We start from the raw sequence: 24,215 nt of genomic DNA on the forward strand, positions 1-24,215 counted from the left end.
TGTCTTGGGCTGGGGGCAATACCCAGGTCCTCCCTCAGGAAACGCCTTTCGCCCCTTTTTATCTCATGTCCTTTAAAGGCTCTTCAGTGATTTTCTCTGAAAACATGTATGTTTAATTTTCTGTTTGTTTATTTTGATGTTTCTCAAAAACAATTTAGTCCTCCCTCATTGAATTTGTAGAACATAGCTACTTTGCTGTTCACGTTGGTCTCTGCTGCCCTTCCCTGGGCATTGCAGCCCTGCAGCAGAGGAGATGGTGATGGTTTGACCAGTTCCTTGAAGGTCGATTCATGTGAGACAACGTAACTTCGTATGTTCAACCACCGCATTGTGACTACATACGCACTTGGTAAAACCCATTAATATCAAATACTCCAATACTCAGACAAGGTGAGGTTGGTAAAAGGCCAAGGTACTGGAATTAGCCAAGTTGCTTACCATGCAAGTAACTGGGCTTGCGTCTCTGCCGACAGCAGTTACGAACTACTAGAAATACAACTCGGCAAAAGAAACCTTGTGGTTTTCGGCTGGTTCGGTGGCTGGGATCGCTCATCGGAAACTGAAGGAACTGCAGTGTGGAAACAGAGCAGGGCGGCAGTGCTGCCGGTCTGCTCCTCTCTATGGCACGGATCACCAGGTTGTTGTCCTCCTTCAGTCTTAATTGTTAGCACAGAAATTTTTTAACTTTTGAAAAAAATTTGACTCTTCTTACTCCCATCCTGCTCTCCTCCTGTATGTGCTTCAGAATACCATTGTTTTCTTTTCCTTGCAGGTTCCCAGCGTGGGGGTTTCCGGCTGCAGTCCTTGCGACTTTTGCTAGTGTTTACTTTTTACCATCTCCCATTGATCCAGAACCATTCATGTATGTTTCTCTGCTTAAATTTAAAGTTTAATAGCATACTTGTGTTTATTGGGAAACACCTGTGCTTTCAAAACTTCTCCTATACCTTGCATCCTGTAGGAGCATATAAAGCATATGACTTACATTCATATGCAGGAGAAATTGTTTCTCATATAAAACTGAAAAATAGAAACACTTTCTTAAACAAGTGAATTTCGAGTGAAACAATGCTGACCAGTGCAGTATTCATACATACATGTAAGAGAGATTGTTAGTAGATCTCAGACTATGATAGCAAGGGAAACTCCCTAGGATTATGGCGATTTTGTGTTTGTATTAATTTCAGAAAAAAAAAAAAGTCTTCGTAAAAAGTTAGTATTCTTTTTAGCCTGGGCCTGCAAGCTTCACAGAATTATTAATTTCATTTGAAGTAATGTTTTAACAAATACTAATAGTTTTAACAAATTATTTAAAAAAAAAGAGAATACCTTGTTACTGGAATAAACCTTGTTCTCTGGAATAAAGCACTATTACTTTCCCTTTAAATAATTTTATAGTCCAATGTTGTCTTATTTCTTACATCTTATTTATAATTCATTTGGTGCAGTTTTGAAAAGCCACCTCCTGCCTTAGTTGGATCATTGCAAGTGAATAAAAAGCTTCAGAGTGGACAAAGAATCTTCACAGGACAACTGAAAGGTCCCGAGTCTTTTACTGTTGACGATGAAGGCAAGTAGATAACTTCCCAAATGGGTAAAGTTATACATCTGCTACGTGTTATCCATCTGATACATCTGCTTGGTCAGGTTATTAAAAGAGGAGAGTTAAGAAGTTCAAATCCAAAGAAAGAAAAATAGGAATGATTGCTCAAAAACTATTAAGATAATTGTGTGTTCTTCTGTGTCTTCACAGTTGTAAACATTTTACTGAAAATATTCCAGAACATTTTGTTGTCTGCTGCTTCCAAGGCCACAGCAAGTGTCCTACTGCCATATTAAAAAACACAGAACCACAAATTGGCAATATATAGAAGTTGTATTAAAATATATTTTTTAAAAGGTGTAAAATGGCATGTTCTTTAAAAATAGCATGCAAAAAACAGCTCAAGATTTTTGTGGGAGTTCTTCCAAATGCTTTTGACATAGACCTAGTGATAAGCTTGCCCTGGTTTGTTTTTTTTTTTTCTGTTTCAGGTCTCCAAAAGCAGTGTTAATTTGCAGCTGGAGCTTAGTTACCAAGTTCGACATGCTTTTATTTCAAAAGCTGTTATTCAACACAGAGACAAAGAGAGAGGCAAATGAAGTTGTTTTAAAATTTGCATAGTTATAAAAAACATCTTTTTAGAGCAGCTTGAAATACAAAAAAAAATTTCACTTTAATTTAAAACCTCCTCTTACCTATCCGCGTAATTTGTCTTGGTTGTCTGGCAGCTGTGAGGTGGCAAAATGGTAGGTGCAGGAACCTTACAGAGAGTGGGAAGCAGAGAGTTGAAGCAGTAACACGTAGCATGTTTTGCATCTTTCCAACAGTGTGTGAACAAAGTAGGGACGGCAATGAAAGTTCAAGCCAAGCAGAGGAGAGACACCGTGACCTTCTGTTTAGGACACGGGTGTAGTGCTGTGGACTTTGGACTTACCTGTTTTGGAGGAATTATTTTCTTCTTGATGTGCAAGTGGATAAAATAGATTGCTGTGGTAGCCAGTACAGAGAAGTAGGCAACTCCCTACTCCCAGTCCAGAGCAGCTTGAGTCAGACAGCTCGGACCTCCCTTGCTGGTGGTGCTAGTTTTATGGTATTTTTCAAGAAAATACTGAATAGCCTAGGATATGTTTGTCTGAAAGACAGTGTCTTGTGTTGTGTGCTACAGGGGTGAGAGGTAACAATCTGGAACATTCTTGTTTGCCATTGTACAAGCTGAAATTAGAAGCGTTTTCAGTCATAGCAGCATAGGCCTGAAGGGACCTAGCTCAACACCTTGCATTGAGGCAATGTCTACTCAAAACTGTTTCTTTCCTGCTTTCCTCAAAGGTGCTATTTTAAATGGTCTTTTTATCGCACTTTTTGTTCTCTACCTCTTTCTCTACAACTTTGAGAAAGGGTAGCGTTCACAACTGGAGTTTTGCAGAGGAGATTTTAAATATGAGGACTAATCCTGCAAATGCTCTGTGTTGCCAAATCTAACTTATTTTGTGATGCTGTATAAAATACTGTTTTGGGTTCTATTTTTCTTGAGTGTGTTAATTCTACCATGGATCTTCCCTGAAATTAACAATGTTTTAGGAAACTGGATTCAGTCAGTTGAGATAATACAATATGGTCAAGGTTGTAATAAGTGTTGTGGTGATGTTGCGTGATTTAGGTAAATGCTGTTTTCCATATGAAAAAGACAGGATATTACGGGTAACTGGAACAGTTCTGTTTTGCCTTCACTTTACTACAAATATCCATGAGAGAAGTCTAGTGCAAAACCCACTTGCACTAGCTATGTAAATCTAAATATAGGATTGTAGCCCAGTGCATAGCATGAGAGAAAATAGCATTACAAGTCTAAGATTTCTCTCTTTAAATACAGAATCTGGTATGTGATCAGAAATTTCAGCTGTTTCCAACGTGCTTCAGGAGGCATTAGAATGCCAGCGTATTTTGTGACAGGAAAGTTCAGCCTGTTTTTTCCCAAGCGAAGTTGTTGTATTGAACGGCGGCTCTGAAGTTCTCCCTTTGGATAAACAGGTGCTTTCTGTATGCCAGTAATCCTAGACAATTCTTTTAATCTGGATCTGACAGCTGACACTTTGAGAATCTGTCCTATTTGCTCATAACATTTTTCCATAGATGTGAGCGAGCAGATGCTAGCCATTTTCATATCGGTTTATCTGCTTTGGTGAAAGTTCTCATTAGATAAAGTCAGAATCTGTGGTGTTTTTAGTAACACTGGCACAGAAAGGTAGCATAACTTTTATGGAGTATCTTTTAACACCCGTCGCCAAGTGAGAGTGCGCATTTTTAAATGTAAGCAAGGCTAGGGTGAAAATGCAGGTCACACAAATAATGTCTCCTTTAGTTCAGTCTATGTAAATAAAACACAAATCAGAGGAGTGTTTCCAGTTAACAGATTTTACGCTAAAAGTGTATTTTGTTGAACAGTAAGTCTAGGATTGGCCACGTGCTTTGTGCTATTTCAGAGTCCGGACCAGTCAAAAGGTAGGAGGATGCTATTTTTCAAAAGTGGGGCTTAATCGCTGCTAGCGTGTTTCCTCTGATACTCTACACAGAAGTTTTTTGAGTTACAATACTATGTCATAACCAAAGCAAAACATCACAGCTTAGAAAAAAAAACTCACAAACAAAAAAAACACACTTTTTTTTTTTTTTTGCTTAGAATTTTAATGTCCTAGAAGAGTTACTTTCTCATTTTGGCTCAGTCATTGTAACGTTTTCCTTCCATCTACTGAACATCTGGCAGGCTGATAATGTGGCAGAACCCTCAGGACAAAAAAGTAGATCCTGTGAGCTCTGCTAATTCTTTCACTGATTTTCACTGACAGTATGAGAATATCACTATGAATCTTTAGTCCTGTCCTTGATCGCTTTGCTGCTAAGCCAGAGGAGTCTTAAGATAGCTTTTAATGTATTATGTTTATTTGAAATAAACATATGAACAATTCATATTTTTCTATTTACTATTTTATAAATATTATAATGTATTATTGCTCTTTCTGCTTTATGAAAATATATTTAAAGCTGTATGGTTTTCTATCTGTTTCATTGCTTTGGGTGGGCATAGAATATATAAATTAGGAGGAAGGAAGGGCTCACAATAATGAGGAATATCCTTCTTTTATAGTTAGTTTTATTTGCCTTGGTCTCTTTTAAACAGCCTTCTGATCTACTTGTTTTAAGGTAACATCTACACTGGTACTGTGGATGGGAAGCTGTGGATGATCAGTGGTGACCAGCTACATTTCATTACTCAGATGGGGCAGGATATACCTGAATGTGGTGAGCGATGGTTTTGATGTGAAAATGACAACAAACTTGTTCATATAAATGTCACTGACAGAGAAACTGAAGTGCTATTTTAGCTGCTGTTAACGTTTTCTTAATCTTTTATGCAAATTTGTGAGAGAAGCTGACTGCTCTCATGTAGTTTTTCCTAATGTAGGCAGGATTAACGCATAATGGCACACTTCTCTAGCCCTCAAGACTGACTTGAATAGACTTGCCGTGGCTTGCCATTTACATAAGGAACAACATTTTATGTAAGTCCTTCTATAGAGTGGTCTAAAGACATGATAGGAATCGGAGACTCAGAATAGCGTGTCCTGGTACTGGACTGCAAGGCTGCATTTTCTTTCCTTCCTTGCAAACGAGGAAGACAAACACTGAAATGTTTACATTTAGGCCCTGTTGCTTTTCAGTGAATCCAGCAGGCCTGAAAGGCCATTCAAATAGCTGATTGGCTTTAGCCTGGTTTCCTAAGCGTGTGACAGCTGGTGTAGGTGCTTTCCCTATCCCCAAAGTCCCTGTGCTATGGGCTAGTCTTGACTGAATTGGAAAGAATTCTCAAAGATGACTGAACTCTTTTGAGTCTTATGTAAATAATTGACTATGTGGAAGTTAGGAAACCAAAAATGAGTCCAAAATGATGGACCCATTCAGAGTGAGACCAGAACTCAGCTGTTAAATTTTTGGCAGCTGTAAAACAGTCAGTCAGCTTGTGTTACTGATGTGTTACAGCTCTAGTGAGCTGTAATGTATGTTGTCCCTGGCTTTCTGGAGTACTAGGGGAAAATTTTGGAGTAGAAGACATTAGGTCACAAAACCATAGGGTGTCAAGCTTTACTAATTTCAGTGCTCTCAGGAAAATGATTCACTATAAAAATACTAAACATGGTAGATCAGTTTTTTATAGTTTTCCTAAGAATTACTTACAGGATTCTCATGTGACCTGTGGAACTTGGGCCCCTCAGCTGAAGGAAGTAGTTGGTTTAATCTTTCCTAAAAGTGCCTTTTAAATTTTTTTTTCCCTCCCATTTTTACTTGGGGGATATAAATTCAAGAGCAGCTAATCCATTTTGGTTTACTGATTTAGTAATCCTACCAGTTCTTCTATCATCTTTAAAGTTGTCTGTATTTCTCTGAAGGTTGGGAGCAAATTTTTTTCTTATGTAAGAAAGAACAGAGATGACTAGATTGACATTATACTGTCACTTCCTTTGTAAGTTAATTTTAGAGACAGTTTAAGGAAGTTTTGGGGGGATCTAATGTATTCAAGGATGATAGTTTGGTGCTTTTCAGCCTCTGCATTTCAGGATCGTCATTTTGTCAACCTGCTGGTCTTATACATCTTCCTATTTTATCTCAGGAACTCCAGACTATGAACCAATATGTGGCCGGCCCCATGGAGTCCGAATTGATCAGGACGGTAACTTGATTGTGGTGGATTCTTATTTAGGCCTGTACAAAGTCAATCCAAGGACAGGAGAGAAAACCCTCCTGCTATCAAGTGAAAAAGGTGATGCTACACTTTGTGAGGAAGTAGATTGATGTTGGGTTTGGTTCTCGCGCTTATGTATAAATTGGAAGATCAAGGCACTTTAATCTGTTGAGATCAGTACTAGTGAGTGTGGAGACTAGGGCTGACTGAAAGCCCACTGACTTTATATTTTTAGTATCTGTTTGAAAAATAGAAGAAAACAAAAGCAATTGTATTTGTCAGTTGCTTTTGGTTTGGTATGTGTTATGTTGCACTGCAACCTGAACATATTTTCCTGCAAATGAAAGTAATTTGGAGCTTGGACTTTAGCTTGGGACAAATTAAGGATAGCGATACCATTAACTATGAGATTTGGAATTGCCATTGAGAAATCTTAATCTTGGGTGGATCTGAATAATTTTGAACGCTTGGTTTTGTACTTATTTTAATAAGTAGTCATTTTTATTAACCAGGTGTGGATGGGCTGCCTTTCAAATTCCTAAATGGATTAGAAATATCAAAGAAAAATTTGATTTATTTTACGGATTCAAGTAGCAAGTGGGAAAGACGACATCACAAGTATGAGGTGAGAGGTAATCTTTGTAGCCGTTTGTTCAGGCAGCTTGTTCATTTTTGTGCTGGCAGGGCCAGGTACTAGGCTGCAGAAGAGACAAGCTTTTTTTGATTGTGCTTGTGTGTTTTAGCTAAGCATGCTATGAATGCAGCATGTTCAAGCCCTGAGGCAGAGGATGGGCTGTGCTATTCTGTGGCTGCTCTTCCAAAAAAATACCTCTGAGTATGACTACTGGAAGAAACTGTCATGTGATACACTACAGTCTGGATTTTTACAGCAATTTAGTTTCTCCCTGGTATCTGTCTACAAGCATGCTCGTACACTGCAGCAAATGCAAGGGGGCAAATTGCTGATGTACTTGAAAGTCTTTTCTGTGTAGTCATAGCCTTTGAGTAAAACTTTATCCAGAACAAACTGTCTGTTTGTAAAGCTGAAATTCAGTGATGTCACAAACATGAAGTTTACACTGAGTCTCATCTTTACTACCAGAACTGTGGATGAAATTAAGCAAGGAGAAAAATCACATGAAGGGGAAATATATCTAATTTAAGGGATGGGAATCAAGATCCAAGTTATTGAACGGGAAAAAAAAAAAAAGAATAGTTGAAATCTGTTACGTGTTGCTTTCTGTTTCTTAAAGTTATCAGAATTATTGTTTGGTAGTATATCATCTTTGCCATTTAGTGTTTCAGGCTTGACAAGAGGTTGCCAGTTCAAATGACAAATGTAAAGGCAGTTTCCTCTTCACAGGCTGCAAAGCTGCCCTGCAGAATTTTAGCAGACGAAACTTAATCAAATTATTTAATATCAGAAGTAAAATGTTGGCTGTTTACTTGCTTTAGCAAAACACTCATGAATGGTTTCCAGTTTGATCTGAAGAAGTTGTAGTTGTTCACAAAAGCCTGATAGGCCTCAATATTTTGCTAGAGCAGGAACTGCAGAATAACATATTTTGAACTCTGGGCTTTACAGCCCCCATGATGTTCCTCTGTTTTTGCAAGAATGCTGCGATCAGCCTGGAAAATGACTGCTGCAAAATATGAACAAAACCTTTGCTCCTTTAGTGGTGCGAGTTTGTTGTTTTTGTGAAGATGCCATCTGCCATTCTGTAAAGTCTGCTTTTATCTGATTTATACAACATCTGAATATTTTCTGTTCTAACTGAAACCAGGTATTTTGATAGCCTAGTTTTTCATTAGATGTATTGATTAAGGTAATCGAAACAAACCACCTTGGTCGCCTCTTGGCCTATGACCCTGTAACAAGAACAGGAAGAACAGTGCTCAGTGGCTTGTATATGGCAAACGGGATCGCACTGTCTCCCTATGAAGACTACATATTAATAGCAGAAACCAGCATATGTAGAATCATACGGTATGTTAAACATCATTCTCCTCCTAAATATAAAATAGTACATGTTAGTTTATACTACGTGGTTTTAATTGCTTTGTAGACATGATTTTTGTATTCTTATTTTTCTGTTTTTCCTTTTCTAAAAATGTAAACAGTTAACGGGGTTGCTATTGGAAACTCAGTCTAAATTCCTTTTTTCTACTGCAAGAGTCACGGGTTTTAGTTAATTCTAGGTAGAGATTAACAATTGCTCTTTCCACTGCCAAATGTTTTTTTTTGTACCTATTTACTGATATATTGGGCCCTAATTCCCTCAGGCTCAATTAGAGTTATCCTGGTGACTCCATTATTACAGTTACACCAGACCTCAGAGGACAAGTGTCACTACATGATTATGATGATTAGCGTAACACTCCATTTTCCCCATTTTAAATGGAGTCTGTGTTTTAACAGATTTTTATTTCATGGAAGCTCTAAAGCCAAATTTAGTATTAGTTTTCATTTAACAGGCATATTTTGTATGAATAGATCTTTTGAGTAGAATGAGTGGGTACTGTTCATGTTACATGTAGAAAGATGAGTTTTTTGTCTAATCGTCGTTACTCACGTTTAGTCCCTCCTTGCATTTACTACCTCCTGCAGAGTCCTCTTCTGTAGTTTGAAAAATTCCTTGCATAAATCAAAATGATAGATCTTCCATGCTGTTAAGCTTGCTGTATTTTGCAGCAGCCACTATAACTCATATACAAAATTCCCTTTTTGCAGCTATTGGGTGAGTGGAGCTAATGCAGGAAAAAAAGAAGTTTTTGTGGACAACCTACCTGGGTATCCAGACAACATCAGATTATCAAACACAGGCTTATACAGAGTTGGAATATCTACTACTCGCTTTCCTAGTTTCTTTTCTCCTTTTCTGGATGTTCTAGGACCATATCCATTCCTGAAGAGATTTATTGCAAAGGTAACTTTGACACTGTGTAGTATTAACTATTGGTGTCTCAATTTTTCTTTTTTTTTTTTTTTTAAGTATGAGAGAACTTGTTCTTCACTGGGAAATGGAAGAGACAACTGCTTCATCTTTACCAGCCAGCATCCCAACACATACTAACTTTGATTTTTGTGGAACATTTGAGGATTTGTTTCTTTTTCACATACTAAAACACAGTAGTTTTACTGTTGCAGTAATACAGAGAACCCATTTATAAAGTAGAAAAATCAGTATTGACAAAGTAGTCCATAGTTGCAAGCTGTAAGCCTGTTGTTTGTAGCAACATGACATTGTCAAGGCAGGTGAAGAACCCTTTACACAACAAGGATTTTGCTGTAGGAATCAAACTCTGCAAAGTAATTCCTACCAAGCAAGAGTCACAGAGCTGGTTATGATTGACTATACTACTTTTTCTAGCAACCATGCTGCCTTTTCCCTAGAACTTACACAGGAAAAACACTGAAGTGGGTGATTAAGTTGCGTTCCATCAAGTCCCTCTTAGTCCTGTTTTTAGAAAATGGGTGGCTTTTGGCAGCTAGAATAAGTCCAAACAACTTCCACACCTTCTTGAGCAAGCAGGCACTGACTGTACTACAAGATTAGTAAGCAATTATTGGACTGCCAGCTTTAGACACAATCCAGTGGATATTATCAAAAGATTAAGTGACAGCCAAATCCAACCGGAGCAATATATTAGCATTGCCCTTTCTTTCTAGTGAGACAGGTTCCCATCTCACCTCCTGAATGAAGTGTTAACACTGTATTTCTTTTTCTGAAACAGGTGACTCCTTTATCATTCTACAGCATTTTTCTTCACAAACATGGCTTGTTCTTAGAAATTAATGACAAAGGAGACATTGTGGCAAGCTTCCATGACCCTGATGGTAGTGTCACTTGGGCTGTCAGTGATGTCTTCGAGCACAATGGGAAGGTGTATCTAGGTAATACAGAGCTGCCCTTTCTTGTGGTGCTACAGTAAATGTTATAGTTTTCATAAGCTGTGGAGCAACAAAAGAAAAATACCAGCATTGTTTCAAGCAGCTGTTAAATGTTTTTCTCTACTTAATGGAAGACTGCTACCATCACTGAAGGAGAAATGACACTGATACCACGTGGTTAAGCAGGAATGAAAATACCATGCAGAAATACTTGATTTAGAAGCTTGTGAAAGCCTCAGACTTAAATAGGTTAAAGGTACCAAACCACCTTGATCTATAGTTCAGAAAACAGTTATGTACATATTTTTTAAATAGTTGCAAAGAATCATCCAATAATTCAGCTCTGCCACAGGGAGTGAGGTGAGTGAGTAGCACATGTCTTACTGTTGCTCACAGATCCCATTTTGGAAAAAGCCTTATGTAGGATTTCATTCTTCCTCTTTCCCAGAGGCAGAGCACACCACTTTTAATTATGAACAGCAGTTTCTCCATTGTCTCTTTTGCTAAAGTCTTCCATCTATTCAACTAAATCAGTTTTAAGGAAAAATGAGTAAGTACAGCTTGTATTTAAATTTGTTCTTTCATATCAGTGTTTCTTCTGGTGCAAAGTAGTCACATGTTGTCTTGCTAGACACTGTACACAGGGTTCTCTGTGACCATAGAAAAGTTCAGTAGTGGCCACTGTTACTGCTCTGCTACCTAAGTCGAACAAGTGTATGTTCAGAATTCAGTCTTTAGAAGTGTGACACAGTTTGATCCTGTGGAAAGGTTTAACTGAAGTTCAGTAACAGAAAGATAGGAAGTTTGAGAGGCAGTTTATTTTTTTTTTTCTTTCCCCAAAAGTGCAGCAGTGAACAGGGTCCTTCAGAAGGGCACTTTCTAAACAAACGTTCAAAACAGCAGAAATTAATTATGCTCACAACATGCTACAGCAAAGTATGCTCACATACAGAGAGAGTAATACAAAATGATTTTTAATTGAATCACAAAATGACAGCTATTTCATTATTATTATTGTATTTAGCTTGTAGAATCGGTCTTAAATTTAACTTGATTGAAAAAGTATTACACCTGCTTTGGGTGTGTGTTTGCATTTATGTGTCCCTGTTACAGCTTTATTCCTCAAAATGAAGAAGCCCAGTTTAGTGGTCGATGTTGGGTAAGCAGGTACTGGTTGTATTCACCTAAGCTGAAGTGATGATACTGAATGTTTACTGGTTTAGGATAATGTAATAAAGTTCTTAACTGTATTTCTCCCTGTATAGTATCTACTTTACCAGATCAAATCATTCACAGCTCAACTTTTGATATTGATTTTTAAAAAATAAAATTAAAAAAAAAAATCACATTTTAGCTAAACCCAACTCTGTACCAGTAAGGCCCTTTCATTTAAAACTCTTTACCAGTAAGGCCCATTCATTTAATAACAGATGCCTTCAGTAACAAGGTACAGATCCAGCCATGGTCAAATAGCATATGAAATGGACTACCCAGGAAGACCATTTCGTTTTTAGATCACTTAGTTGGGAATTAGAGTGAAAGTTCCTTCATAGTGTTTTTTTAAGCATCAAGATGAAAATTAACACTGTTCATTCAAGGCTGTAAAAATACTCAGAATTATCTGCTTCATGGAAATAGACACCAGACAAGTGACAAACTCCTCTAAAAGAAACAGAAGGCAGGCAGCTGTTTGTCCCTGTTCTTCCTTCAACTACATGCTTTTACTGAACAGTTCTTAAGTCTTTACAAAAAGTGAGAGTGAAGCAGATATGTGCCTGAACCGCTATTCTGGTTAAATAAGGACTGACTAATTTCCTTCTGAATTTCAATTTAATACAACATTTGCTACCTATGGCAGACTTCTGGTATAGTGTGGTTCTCTGACACTGAGTGTGTAAGTTATTGGGCCTAGTTACAAAATGCTTTACAAGTGTGTGCAGATAGCAGAAGTGTTAATTTGGGTAAAACACCTGGTCACACATACTGAATAATCTATATCAGTTCTGTCAACTTTCATGTTAGTTATTAGGCAAAAAGTAAATAATTCAAAGGAACATTCCCACTTTTGGCTTAAGATCACTTTAAGAAAAGACAGTGTTACATGTCTGTACCCATAACAGTTGTTGGTGTTTTTTTTTTCCTTCTATTACGAAGCAACATAATGCACATTACTTGCACTGAAACTTAACTCAGGTAGAAACTTGACAAAAGACCTAGATTTGATAGAACTGTTGAGGGTTTAATGTGCAGCAATCAATGTATTTCACACTAGCCTCCACACAGCTACCAAAATAAAGTTTAAACAAAGAACAAGTCTAAGTTGCTAGAATTATCTGACCAAACCGCTATGTAAATGAACTTTAGGTTTAGCTCAGTGTCTAAGAAAAACACTTCAGAGCATGAAAACAACTTTGGTTTTGTTTTTAAAGACAAAACAGTCTGAAGGATAGTGATGGACAATACTGTGAAACAAAAACCAGGATAAAGCTACAGTTGTAGTGGAGGAAAAAAAAAAGTCCTGAGTATTTGAAAGTGTGTGAGTAGTTTGAATATCCCAAAATCTGCATTTATACAGATAATTCAGTGGAAAAGTTACCTTTCAAGCTATTTTATTTCTCAAAGTATTTGGTCACTCTGGAGATTTGAAACAATTAGTCAGATTTGAGACAAAAGCTCTATAAACTAACCCGTAGACCACCACAGAAGTTTGCAACTCTAAGCTACATGAAGGACAACAGCTGTGCTTCAGAATTAAAAGCAAAAATAGTTCAACTTATCTTATTGTAGCGTTGTTTGCATCCAGTTTGTGGATCTGTGCACAGAGGTATGTACCTTCACAGTTTGGAAGGAGTTGTACTTTGTTGCCTACTTAATGATTACTCAGTAGAAGGTTTTATGTGACAGAAGTTGAGATCATCATGCTCTCTGTTTGGGTAGAAAATCTGAAATAACTAACTGAAAACTAAAATGTTGTGCCACAGTTTGTCTGGCAAGGGAGCGATTATCTTGCCTGCTAACACAGTTGATTTGCTCACAAGCAGCATGAACTTGTCTTGCAAAAGATACACAATTCAGTGTTTCTAGAAGGTGTTTTGCCAAGGAATCTATACAGAAGGTACATGCTATCACAAGTCTGGGTGTTTTTCAAGATTTAGAAAGATACTCAAGTTTGGGTGCAAGTGATGGCTGCATTTCAGATAAGCCTAATCAGAAGGTTGAAAATACATCACCCTTCCAAAGGGAAACCAAGTGATAGCGTACTGCAGTCAGACATCTGACATGCGGTTCTTTGGTGTGAAGGCCACTTACTGCAGGTTCTGAGTAGTTATGTCTCAACCAAAAAGCAACACTCTATGAAGCACTTAAACTGCCTAAATCAGCCCTCTTAGCCTAACTTCTAGTGAGCAATGATTTATTCATTTTTAGCTAGTTTGCTTTCAAAATAATTTACTATCAAGAATCTAATCAACATAAGATGTTAGACAATTCAAGACATTTGGAGGTTAGAGACAGATCGACTCTGGTGCCCTGTTTTTTTTTTTTCTTTTGTGTGATGTTTTTTTAGTATTACTTCTGGTTATGTATTAAAACATACTTAAGAGTTAGCTCAAGACACAGGCACACTTACTTGAATACTTGTTAGTCTCAACACTTTTGTTTAACTCACTAGGAAGCCTATTTTAAACCCTAAGAGTTTTTTTCAGTAGTACATTGTAACCTATTCCAGCATTTCAAACTAGAAGGAGGTTGAAATTACATTCTTGTTTGCAAGCTACCAAAGTTGTCCTACAAAATTCACTGTTCTCATTTGAAGTGGTCTCCTTGAAAGAGAATATTTAGCATGTAGCTTTTAATTCTGCACAGGACACTTGCTAGTCAGATCCTACAGTTCTGGCTAATGCCTTTCTACGCTATTTCAGGCTAGTTTGCTATTGTTGTTAACAGCTTTGAGCTCAATACAGGAAGCCTATAATTAAACATAGCTTTTCAGAAAGACTATGACACCAAATAGAGGTGAGCATTACTGTGCAATAGCACCTGCCTATCTAACCCAACTCAAATATGCATTCATTGATTTTTAGAACAAAATAAACTGTTCGGATTCATAGGCATAGGTTCACCTCTGTGCCTGTGATATGGAAAGGTACTTGAAAGACAAAGGTGGTAATCAACTATCTGAGCAAGACAGATTAGCCGTGTCTAACGATTTAGAGTTACAGTTCAGCTGTAAAATATACATATTGCACAAGGCAACCAGCTAAAGACAAGGGTTTTTCTTCCAAACAGGGTTTGAATAGCCCATTAGAAGTCTTCCAGCTGCGATCAATGAGAGTTACAGAGACAGACCTGCTGCAGTCACTGGAGAAACCCGTCAGCAGGAGCAGATTGTAAGAGGCTCTTAAATGCCTTATAAGGACTGTGCAGAAAACCTCCGAGCCCGAACACCGTGATTGCTGAACATGAGCCGTGGGTCAAACCTGTACCTATAGAAAGGAACAGAGTCTGTGTGAGCTACAGTTAGCCCACAGTGACCAACACTTCTAGAAACAGCTTATTCCTAGCATAGCTCTGGTACCAGGCTATGTGAATAGTTGCTTTCTTAACAGTATGCAGTAGGGACAATCTCCCTACATATTACAACAAGTTAATTATAACGATGTGCAACTAAGGAGTCAGTACTCTCCAAAGAAATAAATACTAGCTACAAAATACCAGCAGCGTATTGGTATGTAGAACATTAAGCATTCAGGAGATGCATTGTAACAGAAAGCTTTGCTGCCTCAAATTACAAACTTATGTAGCCCAATTGTAGGGACATTAAGTAGTGCTTGAAAAAGCAGTCAGTCCAAATGATTACTAACTGAATTTCGAGGTAAGAAGTGCTGTTTACTTTTAAGAGCTAATACATACAGCTTAGGTTCTGCAGGAAATTGCTAAGAGCATCTCCAGGAACAACAGAGCAAGTATTTGGAAAATGCCTGCCTACAGAAACCTGCAGAGCTTTTCCTTGTCTGCAGGCAAACCTGAGGTCACTTGTCTCCAACTACTCAGCACAGCTGTAAGCTTCAGCTATTCTAAGTCAACAGTGGCTGACAAGATTAAAGTAGTAGTATTAATACCATCAAGTTATATTTGGGAGGTTAAATTAAAACAGAGATTAAACATTAAAAAATAGATGCATCAAGAAAGCATCTCTATTAAGCAACAGTATGTACATCAGTAGTATTACATTCCATCATAAATACTCTCTATACTTAATTTTAAAAACATATATTTAAAAGTATTATAATAAATTGAATCGGTGTTTACCCGGGATCAAAGACGCCTGGTGTACGGCAAGTTGCTCCTGAACAGGACTGCAGCATCATTAATCGATAGTTCATCTTTTCTAGAATTTCTTGATCAATTGTTTTAGCAATGTTATTGATCTGGTGTGGATCTGCAGTCAAGTTATACACTTCCACAAACACCTGCAGAAGAAAGTTCCTGCATTGTATTAAGTCCTAAATGCAAATTAACATTTAATCATATTATTTGGGAGGAACACTTTATGGCAGCATGAAGTCTCAAATGTTATTTTCAGCTTCAGCTACACTGCAGCATCCCCACACATAAGCGATATTTGGGCGTGTGGCTAAGTGGTCAGAGACAGGACAGCGTGTAGGTGAAGCTACAGTTTTGTGATAGTGCAGTATTGTTGGAAAAGTTTTTACTTTCACCTAAAGTATTCATCTGCTACACCGCAGGTTTTTTTCTAACACATAAATGGAACGCATCTAATGACTGTAAGACCACAGCATCAGGCCATGGCTAAGCTGTCTGTCTTTTTATTAATGGATCTCAAAATACACAATTTCATCACCATTACATGCTCATCAGGTACTTCCAGCTCTCAAACTCAGACAAGTGGCTTGACTACACATACAAAATATGCTAAATACAAGTATGCTACAACCCTATACAAGAATGCTTTTTTCTGTGCGCGTGTTTTGAGAAGGTTTTTGTGTGCTTTGAGAAGGTTTGCCTGCAGGATTTTAGGGCAGACTTGTTTTTTGGTACATTAAATCTCTAAACCATTCTGTGGGACAAACACTATGAAGAATTCAGCTGAGGTTTTGTCTGTGCTAGATAGAGGAGGAGGGGTGACTGCAGATAACGTTGATTAAAACTGGCTGCGTTGTGTCTAACTTAGATAAAGATGCATCTGGACAGAATTTGGTTGCAAGCTTGCTTGTAAGGTTCACTGTAAGGTTTTAAAAGTCACATTGCTGCATCTCCCCCAGTATTGTTAGTCCTAATTTAGCTGACCCAGGTAAGCCAAGTGACCCAGAAATGCCACAGCCATACCTTCCTACTGGAAAAAAAAAGTGACATGAAGTGTATTATCAGATCAACTTTGGAGTCTGTTTTTATGAAGAAAGCTGCAACACTCATTTAACTTGATAAATCATCAGGAAGTGGAAAAACGAAGGGCAGGGTCTGCTAATCAGCATCTCAGTCTCCTATAGTCTTTCTTGCTATCTTACTGCAAAAACCACCTTGCGGGATTTACTCCCCTAAGTTGTTCGTTGTAGACTGCCAGAAGATGTTTTGTGTTGGTGGCATGATAACTGGGGATACCTGCTGTTGATGCATTTACTGCACATCTGCTGACAATGCCATTTATTAGGTTTGTGACCCAGTTGCTCTCTGAAGCAAATGTGTCCAAATGGGCACAAGTAGAGATCTGCCCTGTAACACATCAAGTTTTGTGCACACAGTGGGTGCTCCACTAGCGAGATCCAAACAGTTTCTGAAGCAGGGACATTATGTCCCTTATACCCAGCAACTTAAGATAAGGTTAGAGATCTATCTCAGTTGTAACTTAAATACTTGTTTTGCCAGCAAAACAAGTGAGCAATAGAAGAGAAATTATCATCCTGGGATTTCAGTTCCTCCCAAGGAGAAGAGTTGCAGCTAAACATAAGAACAGCAGAGGTACAGTGTAACAGAAAATACTCGTCATGCAGAAGACTCTGCCACATGGAACTAGGGCAGGGCAGAGAATGAACCCAGCACAGCTCCCCATGAGGCTGTTGGCTGATACCAGAAGGCGATAGTCATAGTTTAGGCTATTGTCCCTTCCTCTCTCCCCTCCCACCTCCTTTTTTTCCTTCCCAGAACCCCACTGGAGTTTTGGTCAGACATTCTCACCAGTAGATAAGTACTTCACTGTTTATCCTGCAAGCAAGTCTGCTTTTCAGAGTACTTTGTGGAAACCTTGAGAGCAGATAAGAGTGCAGACAGCTGCTTGCACAGTTGTGAAGAGTTGACATCTGCTAGTCAGGCAGAGACTTACCTCCCGGTCATCAAATTCACAGTACTGTAGATCCCAGGAAGTTGACAGTGTCCTCACACAAGCGTATGTGTTGTTGTAGGAATCTTCACAGACACAGTCTGGGAAGCAGTGCTGTGAAGTGAGCAGCGAACAAAAACTTCAGGGAAAAGAAGATTAACTAGCAATCCTCTTCCTAGAGTCTATACCACCTCAAGCCAACTGCAGTTAACTGATGAACACCAGGATCTTAGTTTAACTCACAGAAGTCTCCACTGGGGATTTTAAGCAAAAGCTCAGCTCTGCTAAACTTGAGAAGGTGCTGTTATTAAACTCACCAAAATTAAGTGCATTTTGTCTGGGGAGCTAACATGCATACACTGAAGAGGACAGCACAACACACGCTACTGAAGACAACATCAATGGGATGCTTTACTTAAAGCAAACTTTCTTTGATTCAGGAAGTAGTTAGTGACTTAAATAATCACAGATAATTGGGCAACAAGGTCACTGTAAGTTTAGAAAGAACACGATGTTGCTGCCACCCACTTTGCCAAGCCCACACCTTCCTGCATATTTCTCCAGTCCTAAGGCCCTACAGGTTCCCACTGAAAGGGTGACTGTTCTGTATGGTCATATGGACGCATCCCTTCTGCATGGCTGGATGTCTCCCTCCAAATCTTAAATGCTGCACAGAGCTCGCTCCTACTCACCAATACACTGGGACCTTCCTTATAGAACCAGATTAGTCCACAGAGCAAACAGGTTTAATTCAGCAGCTATTTTCTATTTGCATTAACAGATCTCGTCTTGCTTACTGTGACTCCAGGTCCCAGGCCAGGACAGGTAGGATCACTGCCGTTGTACCCTTCTCCTTGGTACTCCACCAAGAAGTCTGATCTCCACGTCACATTTTTGTCTCCTCTCTAGGACAAGAAGTGAACATGACTCAGTATCCACTGCACTGTGAAACAGAAGAAATTCCCCATGCCTGGTGTAACACCAATGCTGCTTTACAAGGCACTGAGTCACAGTCCCTAGTTTGAGTCAGTCTTAAAATAGCATTCAGCCTTAGGTTAGAACGTCTTGTGTAGCTGGAAGACAAGGATCCAACCCCAAAAGTACCAAACTCTCACAAGAAGGTGTACTAAAGTACCGCCTTGAATTTATAACGACTCATGCAGTAATACAAAATGGGAGCCACGTGGCCAGATACTAACTGCTATGTTACAGACAAGATCCCTGTAACGAGGCTGCTTCTCTTTGGTCTATATCAGACTACAGCAACAGATGGAAAAAAAAAAAAAAGAGATACTCTTGGCGTAAGAAAAGATAAACTGCTTTAAGAAGCAACTAAATTTTAAGCTGCTCTATTTGTAGCTGCATTTCAAAAGATAGATAGAGCAAGGGAAATTTAAAGTTAATATACAGCACCATCACAGACAAATACACCAGAACAATGAGTTTCACAGTCTTACTAGAGTTTGAACTAGATGCCTTTTACCTGCTTCTGTCTAAAGAACAGCTTAAGGTTTGGATACAAGGTTTTAAAACCAAAGCACTGTTTTAAATCTGGATGATCTCCTACATTTCGGAGTAAGCTGCCTTCAATTTATAGACTAAATTTAATTAAAACTAAAAGGATCAACTGCAAGCAGCTTTATTTAAATAGGCTTCTGCTCACTTACTGGAAAGGTCAGGTTTACTTTATAAAACCACACGCATTTTTCCAGAGTTTAGGGGGAAACACTAGTTTACTGAAAACTGAGGCAAACCTCAATCTTCCCTGCAATTTAAGCTTAAGTAAGAGCAATCTGCTTTTCTCCTATGTCTATGCTGACAAATCCTAAGGAAAAGAGAAGGGAGGATGCAAGATAGAAACAACATACAGCCTTCAAAACAGGAATTACTACAAATGGCAGGATTAGCCAAAGGATGACACAACTTTCTATTACAAAATGACCACAAAGTTGTAGGGCTTATGAAAATACACTTGCCTTTAAACAGGATACCTACTTTTTTCACTAAGCTATGAACAACATCCCATTTGAAAATGCCATCAAGGGAAGAATCTGAGTTGACCTAGTCTATCAAATGAAGTAGTATTCACTTTGAAGAATAACCCCTGCAAGAATTACCGGTTACTATTCCTGTCCATCTACTTACCAACAGCGGCAATAGTGACATCCCATCCATCTGGGTCTTATTCAAGTCATACCCTGCGATGTCCAGAATAGTGGGACCCAAATCAATATTTGCAACAAGCATCTGCAGGATAAGGAAAACTTACTTTAGAAGACCAGAACCTCACAGATGTAATGAGACTTCTGTATTTTAAGTACTTGTAATTTTAGGTACACCTAAACGCTACTTAATTTCATCTTTATAGGCTAATGGACACTGTAACATTCAAAGCGATGGTAGGGTCTTTGGAAAGTGAGTTTCACACTTTGTTAACTTTTGTAGCCTGCAATTACTTAAATTTACTGATTCAAGCAAGAGCACACAGCTTTTCAGAATTAGATCTTTGCACTTTCTAACACTCCATATATGTCATTTGATTGACACATATACATGCAGGATGATGAGCTATTACCTAAAGTTGATAGCTGTGAAACTATATTAAAAGCAAATCTGTACTCTGATTTCACTTCTTTCTTACCTTGTTTGTCTGATTTGGTTTTATCCCGGGTCCTCGAACTAGCAATGGAACTTTGATATCAAACTCATACAATTGCCGTTTGTCTATTGGCAAAGAAAACTGGCCTATACAATAGAAAATGGAAAAAAGTTAAATGGCTTCTTGTTCTACATTTTAAGAGTCTTAAGTGTTACATAATTTCCAGCAGGCAGTTTTTTCAGAAGGCAGAAGAGGTTCTTAATCTGAACTACGTTAACAAAGTGGAGGATAGGACCAGACAATTTCGAAGTACAAGCCATATCTTACAATGTTTAATAGCTTAGATAGAGCATTTTCAGTTGTACAACATGATACAGACAGGTCTCTGACAGATTTTACTAGTTAGCTTCCATGGCAACTCTTCCTACAGAACACAGAGACCCTTCCTCCATTTCTGTCCTGATTTTATGTATACCAGAATACAGTGGTAGAGATGAATGCTAAAACCTGCAACCAAACAAAAAAACAGCCAAACAATAAAACCCCCAAACACCCCACACTCTAACTCCAGATTGTTTTGCAACTCAAATCAGTACTCCTTATGTCTAGAGTTTTCTGCAGCTGCTGTTCCCATTTTCTGGAGTGGTCACAAGGGTGAAGTGTTGTGTGATTCCTGGATCTTCTATAAATGTTCAGTAAGCAGTGAAAATTTTACCAGTGTGGAAGCCATTGTCTGATGTGTAAAAGATGTACGTGTTGTCTAATTCTCCATTCAGTTCCAGTTTCTTCACTAGTTTCTCTACCAGGTCATCTACTGACAGCAGAGTTTGCCACCTAAACAGAAACAAAGTAATTCATATTAGAGTGTGAAAAATTTAGAATAATTTTGACTGCAAGTAGGGCATTCGTATTCTGCTTCAAGTCAACAGTGTACACACTGTAAGAGGATTATTTGGCTTGCAAATTCTGAAAACAAACTTCATAGATTGTTACACTGTACTGTTTGAGGTTGCAATTTAAGATAGAAATAGACTGTTTGTCTTCAGTTCTTGTTGATTTTATTCTGTAGTGTCTGGGAAGGACGTCAAAATGCCGATTACTTCTTATCTGGGGACAGTCAAGACCAACTTTGAAGGAACACAGTGGCAAAGAGTCAGAGTTATCTCCTGCAAGGTCAGTTGTTATTTACATCATGTAAGAATATGGAATTCAAGTGAAGTAGAAGGTAACGTCATATTTTATGAAAACCTGTCGTGCACTGAAAGAGAAGCAGTAGAGACACTGAGTGTGACTGGTCTTTACGATAAATGATAGCAGACTTTGGAAGCAAAATATTTCTAAAGTCAATGACAAGTTTCTTTGCAAAAAGTAAACAGAAAGTCAGGTCTGCTGAGACACATGCCAGAGAACTATTTCAGGTAATTTGACATCTATTGTCAGACTTGTTACAACCCTTTTAAAAAATACCTTTAAAAAAAAAAAAACCAAAACAAAAAGAAAAACACCAAAAAACCAATAAAAGTTCTGAGTAGAAATCTTAAGCAATAAAAAAATTCTTACCGCTTTCTATAAGCATCATCAAGAAACTGTATTGAAGAGTTAGTCATTGGAGTCTTTGCTTGTCGAATTAACCAGTGCTTGTTCTGAAGAAAAGAAACAAAAAATTAGCGTAGGATACAAGTACCAGCTTTTAAACCTTTCTTAGACTGATTACAACAGAAATACTGTTTAGGGCAATACATCCACATGATTTCTGTGAAACAGCTAGGCAATGCTATCAAACTGACCTGACTCCAGTTCTCCCTCTTAGTTCATGTAAGATTTAAGTTGCAAGAGTAGTATATGTTACAGCTCTGTTATGCTCAGCCCTTGGTGAGAAGAAAATAGCTGTGGATCTTTTCAAAGCAGTCCAGGGAAGCTATTTGTGAGAGGAGCTAGGGAAAGCTCTCCTAGACATAAAAGTCTGACAGGCTGAGACAGGTCTGATGAAAAAAAAAAAAAAATCTGAAGGATTGAGCAGCACTGTAAGATTGGACTTGGTTGTCAAAGTGAGGTTCTTTTGAGACGAAGATTGGCAAGCATCCTACCATAGGTAGAGAGGTGGGGAGAAATTCCAGCATCAAAAGCAATCAGGACTACCTAGTTTACGGACGACAGGTGAAGACAAAGTTCTCTAATGGTTCCACTATCAGATTCTTGGTAGCCTATTAACTCAGAGCTGGAGACTACTGAGGGGAAGAGAAACAATTACCACTTTATTTGGATTTTTTTTTACTTCAGAACAAGAGCATTTATTTAGCTGAAGCATTATTCATTCTTCCAGCTGCATCCTCAACTTTCAAAAACAGCTTCTCCCTTTCTCCCCTCACCCATCTCCCCAAAGTGACAGAGATGATCTAACTCATACAAAAAGTGATACTCCCACATCCCAAAGCACCAGTCTGAACTGGATCAGCTGCTGTACAAATACATGGGAAGGTCTGTTGTGAGCAACCTGCAGGTTAGTGGCAAGCAGAATAAAGGAGAAAGTCATGTAATGCAGCTTCACACTTTTTCATTTAGTAGGTCAGAGATGACCCACTCATCACCCTCAGCCTGTATTTAGTTGGTCACTCCTCTCCATAGAGCCTCTCATTATGCAGTTTCCCTCCTGTCACAAGCGAATGACTGAACAGGCTCAGGCTTTCGGGACTCACAACAAGGTGACTCATCTCCTGCAATTATTCTGTTCCCCTGTTTTCTGTTCTTGCTGACTGAAGGAAAGATTTTTGGCATGGAGACTTAATACCATGTCCAGTTTATTTTAATTCAGTTGTGTTCAGATCTCTCTTTTACAGTAGCTGTAAAACAATTCTCTGGAGAGATGCTAAGTCTATCTCAGCAAGAAAACACATCATAATCAAGATCGAACATCTAGGACTTGTGTGTTGGTTGAGAGAGGAAAAAGGAAAAACATCACAATCCCCATCCCCAGCTCAGCAAAAGTTCTTTGGAGAACAAAGAAGCTGGTAATGTCACCTGTGCACCAGCCACCTTTCACAAGAGGTGGGCTTCGAAGAGGCCCTCCAGAAGGCGCAACCATGCTGGGTAAGTCAAGCAGATAAGTCACTTAGTGCAGTAGAATCTTCCTCATTTCTGGAGTATTTTGTACTCCCTACCATTCTCTGAAGTTTCAAGAACTTCACACAGCACCTAAGCACCTTTATGGATTTCAATAAACTTCACACTGACTCAGAGTTTTCAAATCTGCTTCTCTGTCAATCTCTGTCAAGTCTCTTTCACCAGTTACACACAAAGCTGTCCACCAATCCTGCTGCCACCCTATGTCCCATTCTCAAAAAAACTTTAGGAGACCCTGAGACAGCAGACTGTACCTTGCCAGCAGAATCTGGACACTGCTGTGCTCTGATCTTGCAGAAAAAAAAACCCAAAACACTGCATGCAAGGGAAATACCCAACACATATCTTGACCAGCTTCTGATTAGCTTATCTCTCAGAATGGCTGAGTGATAGCCACTCATCTGGGCTATCAATAGTCCTGCCTGCGATACTGCACAGCCACCTACCACTTGATATAGTTCATAGCTGAGGATCCTAAGCAGAAATTAAAGTGCACATCACTGGCCAGAGTCTGACAACAACTTAATTCCTGGCTTTAGTGCAGAGCTTCTGCCTAGATGGCTTCATTTAGTAGCCCTTGCCCTCATACTGTATAAGGAAGCTAGGCAACATTAATTTAGGAATCAAGACTGTACAATGCAAGACTGTCTAGCAAGCATTACAACATCAGTGACTCGAGGGTCTGAGCCTCCGTACATGTCTATTGCTATTGCAGGAGTTGTGCGTGCCCTAGAAAACAGCGAAGCTCAAAGAAGAGTTAGGCTTCAAGACCACAACACTGCCAATTACAGAAATGCATACTGTTAATGATCGCAGCTATGTTGTGTCTAGGAAGAAAGGTAATGCTAGTCTGTTCCTATTGTGAAACCTAGTAAAACTGCTGTGTCCACAGATATTAACTACCAAACATTAAGAAAGTCTGTCACTTTGCTTTGTGTTATATAGGCGTACGCAGAGCTTTTGCTCCACATAAGGGAACTCCCACATTGT

General features: G+C 38.7%; 2 protein-coding genes across 3 annotated transcripts in view; one reads left to right on the top strand and one right to left on the bottom strand.

Annotated features, from left to right (window-relative positions):
* Positions 1 to 18,655, top strand: LOC104481186 (adipocyte plasma membrane-associated protein-like). 2 transcript variants are annotated; one of them, XM_010122303.2, is made up of 10 exons: positions 1 to 390; positions 474 to 637; positions 773 to 862; positions 1,449 to 1,570; positions 4,742 to 4,840; positions 6,207 to 6,356; positions 6,791 to 6,903; positions 8,105 to 8,265; positions 9,010 to 9,205; positions 10,014 to 10,851. In XM_010122303.2, the coding sequence occupies exons 2-10, from the start codon at positions 621 to 623 to the stop codon at positions 10,209 to 10,211; spliced, it is 1,146 nt and encodes a 381-aa protein (XP_010120605.2). In that variant the 5' UTR covers positions 1 to 390; positions 474 to 620; the 3' UTR covers positions 10,212 to 10,851. The 2 variants fall into 2 exon arrangements, with proteins under 2 accessions (XP_010120605.2, XP_086604899.1); XM_086748773.1 differs by lacking the exons at positions 1 to 390; positions 474 to 637; positions 773 to 862; positions 1,449 to 1,570 and adding an exon at positions 18,416 to 18,655 and having other exon boundaries at positions 4,414 to 4,840; positions 10,014 to 10,173.
* Positions 10,969 to 24,215, bottom strand: part of GNS (glucosamine (N-acetyl)-6-sulfatase) — a 21,073-nt gene continuing 7,826 nt past the window's right edge. The window contains exons 7-14 of the mRNA XM_086748760.1: positions 21,666 to 21,748; positions 20,821 to 20,939; positions 20,148 to 20,251; positions 19,652 to 19,753; positions 18,304 to 18,411; positions 17,510 to 17,620; positions 15,481 to 15,641; positions 10,969 to 14,654 (exon numbers count right to left, since the gene is read on the bottom strand). Coding sequence (XP_086604886.1) covers positions 14,579 to 14,654; positions 15,481 to 15,641; positions 17,510 to 17,620; positions 18,304 to 18,411; positions 19,652 to 19,753; positions 20,148 to 20,251; positions 20,821 to 20,939; positions 21,666 to 21,748 — 864 coding nt within the window. The 3' untranslated portion in view covers positions 10,969 to 14,578. The remainder of the gene's footprint in view (positions 14,655 to 15,480; positions 15,642 to 17,509; positions 17,621 to 18,303; positions 18,412 to 19,651; positions 19,754 to 20,147; positions 20,252 to 20,820; positions 20,940 to 21,665; positions 21,749 to 24,215) is intronic.

This window comes from Chlamydotis macqueenii, chromosome 1 (genome assembly GCF_036417535.1).
Source record: "Chlamydotis macqueenii isolate bChlMac1 chromosome 1, bChlMac1.mat, whole genome shotgun sequence".
In the NCBI taxonomy this organism is placed as follows: Eukaryota; Metazoa; Chordata; class Aves; order Otidiformes; family Otididae; genus Chlamydotis; species Chlamydotis macqueenii.